General features: G+C 43.7%; 1 protein-coding gene across 1 annotated transcript; it reads right to left on the reverse strand.

The window, feature by feature from the left end:
• LOC109230195 lies at positions 93–1,131 on the reverse strand. The gene is made up of 2 exons (XM_019395720.1): positions 736–1,131; positions 93–506 (listed from the first exon to the last, which is right to left on the reverse strand). The coding sequence occupies exons 1-2, from the start codon at positions 1,129–1,131 to the stop codon at positions 93–95; spliced, it is 810 nt and encodes a 269-aa protein (XP_019251265.1).

Consider the following 2,398-nt stretch of genomic DNA (forward strand, 5'->3'; position numbering starts at 1 on the left):
GCAACCACAGGGGCCCACCCCGCGAGGCCAGAGTGGGCTCAGCGGTCAGCCTCCATTCGAATTATGTTAGGGGTCTTTCTCTTTTGCCAGATCTAGAGAGATACTACAAGTCCTCCGTCCCAGATTCCATCGCCGCGGCCATCTGGTTCACCGGTACTACCAAAAAGTCTCATGCTTACATTACTGTTATTGATGATTTGATTATCTTGGACCACGAGGACCCCAGTCGTGCTTCTGGTTTCCATTCCAATAATCATATTGATGATAAATCTCCTCGTGCTCTGCCATAAGAACTTGGACCTCCGTATCATGGTGAAGATAAGGTAAGGCTGTGATTCTTGCTCAAAAAATAGACCGAACGCCTTCGAGTTGTTGGCTCGTCCAACCCGGCAGCATTCATGAGTCGCTAGTTCAACTGTCCCTCGGAGACAGGGTCGAGAAGTACCATGCATGGTTGCCCCCCGTCCTTTCTTTCTATCAGTCTCACCCAGCAAGCCACCCCAGCCCTACAGCCAAAAAAGGTAAGCGCCTAGCGCGAGCCTTATTTATTAGTTTAGTAAAGTCAAGTTTTGGCTCCCTAAAGACTAAAGAAATGCATAAAAAGGGTGGGGGGGACTTATGCAACGGGCTATGCCACCCAAACCAACTGAGGGATGTCGCATCCGTCCCATCGCAAGCACCTACAATGTCATGATCACATTGGTGTACCCTAGTTTCTTTGGTAGTTTAACGTACGGTCGCCCCTCCAACAAGAAAAGGTATAAATATGGAAACTTCTCTGCCATTTGGATCGGAGAATTTATGGAGGAAATCGGGTTTTAAATTCCCAGAAACCGCACGATTATATAGCCAAAGGGAATAGGCCGCGCCTAAAATCATCCCAAGCGCTGCTAATGTGGCTACTAAGCTATTTCTTTGGAAAGCTCCTACTAAGATGAGAAATTCCCCGATAAAGCTGCTAGTACCAGGTGAACTCATATTGGCCAAAGTGGAAGAGAAGAAAATGGTAGAGAGATTCGGCATGGTGCTCACTGAACCTCCGTAATATCTAACAAGTCGAGTCTTATGTCGGTCATATAGAACACCAACACATAGAAAAAGGGCTGAAGAAACCAGTCCATGACTTGACATCGGTAGAATGCTACCTCCAATTCCCTGTATGTTCGATAGAGCCAAAGATTCCCCCCCACTGATCGGAGTACGCCGATTACCCCCCGAACCGTACAAGATAGTTACCACCTATCATACGGCTTTCTAACTTAACTTCTTTTTCTGGTCGTTCCGCTCTGTCGATCGATGGTAGTATAAGAGATCTGTAACCCCCCGAAATTTTTTACATAATGGTTCCTGCTTCCTACCCATAGTTAGCATGTATCTCCCCCGGTCATACTTTAGTATCACATCGTAGACCCCCACCCCAACGCTATCTTCCTTATCAGTGAACCGGAACATAGTGCATAGGTACTCTTCGATGCAGCGGGGACGAGACGACGTGACATACTACGATCACGTACAGAAGTGCTGTCCTTCGTCTCGGCAATATGGAACCTCTCAACAGCTCCCGTTCTTTTATGGGGTCCTATCGGGATAGGTAGGCCCAAGCCTTTCCCCTCCCCCCTCCCTCCATAAGACCCTCTTTCTCTTTCCCTCTCGGGAAAGAAGATAAGAAAGGATTCATTTTTTTCTTTCATGTGAACGGCCCTATCTTGTATCGAAAGGTTTTTCGTGCTATACACCACGTTGAGAAAGACCAACCTCCTATGTACCGTACTCTTTTTGTACCTCGAAAGGGGGGTCCTCCTTATGATGCTAGCTTTTTTAGTTTTACTCAGATTTGTTTTTGGATAAGAGTGTCACGTGGCCCAGTAAAAAGACGCTAATGCATTAATTGGAAGGTCCAGCTGGTCTGCCGTTAAACGTAGGGGTATTTTAATTAATAAAGTTAACGTAATGTATACTTGTGGGCTACTAGATGGACGGAATATGTATTTTGGGACTGATAGATGGACGGAGGCTATAAGTAAACCATTTATCAAACAATAGGGGTAGTTTAGGCCCTTTTCCGTTCTTCATTCAAGTTTAAGGTTGTGCATTTATATCACATTGCAAGAAATCGATTACTACGTAGATATCATTTGAATGATCTAATAGAGTAAAATTAACAATGCATATAACTTAATGTCAATCAGCAAAAAGAAAATGTAATGTTATAAAATATGCTCTATAAAAGTTCATGAACAAAAGCGATATGATATTTGCAGTTGGCTTTACGCGGATATCGTTGCAAGTGGAAAGTATGTTATACTTCATTTCTTTTATTGTTTGTGATCCTAGACTAGGAATTGAGTTTAAGAAACAAAAACAAAAGTTTAACATAGTAATATTTGTGTGACGATAA

Source organism: Nicotiana attenuata, chromosome 7 (assembly GCF_001879085.1).
Source record: "Nicotiana attenuata strain UT chromosome 7, NIATTr2, whole genome shotgun sequence".
NCBI classification, from domain to species: Eukaryota; Viridiplantae; Streptophyta; class Magnoliopsida; order Solanales; family Solanaceae; genus Nicotiana; species Nicotiana attenuata.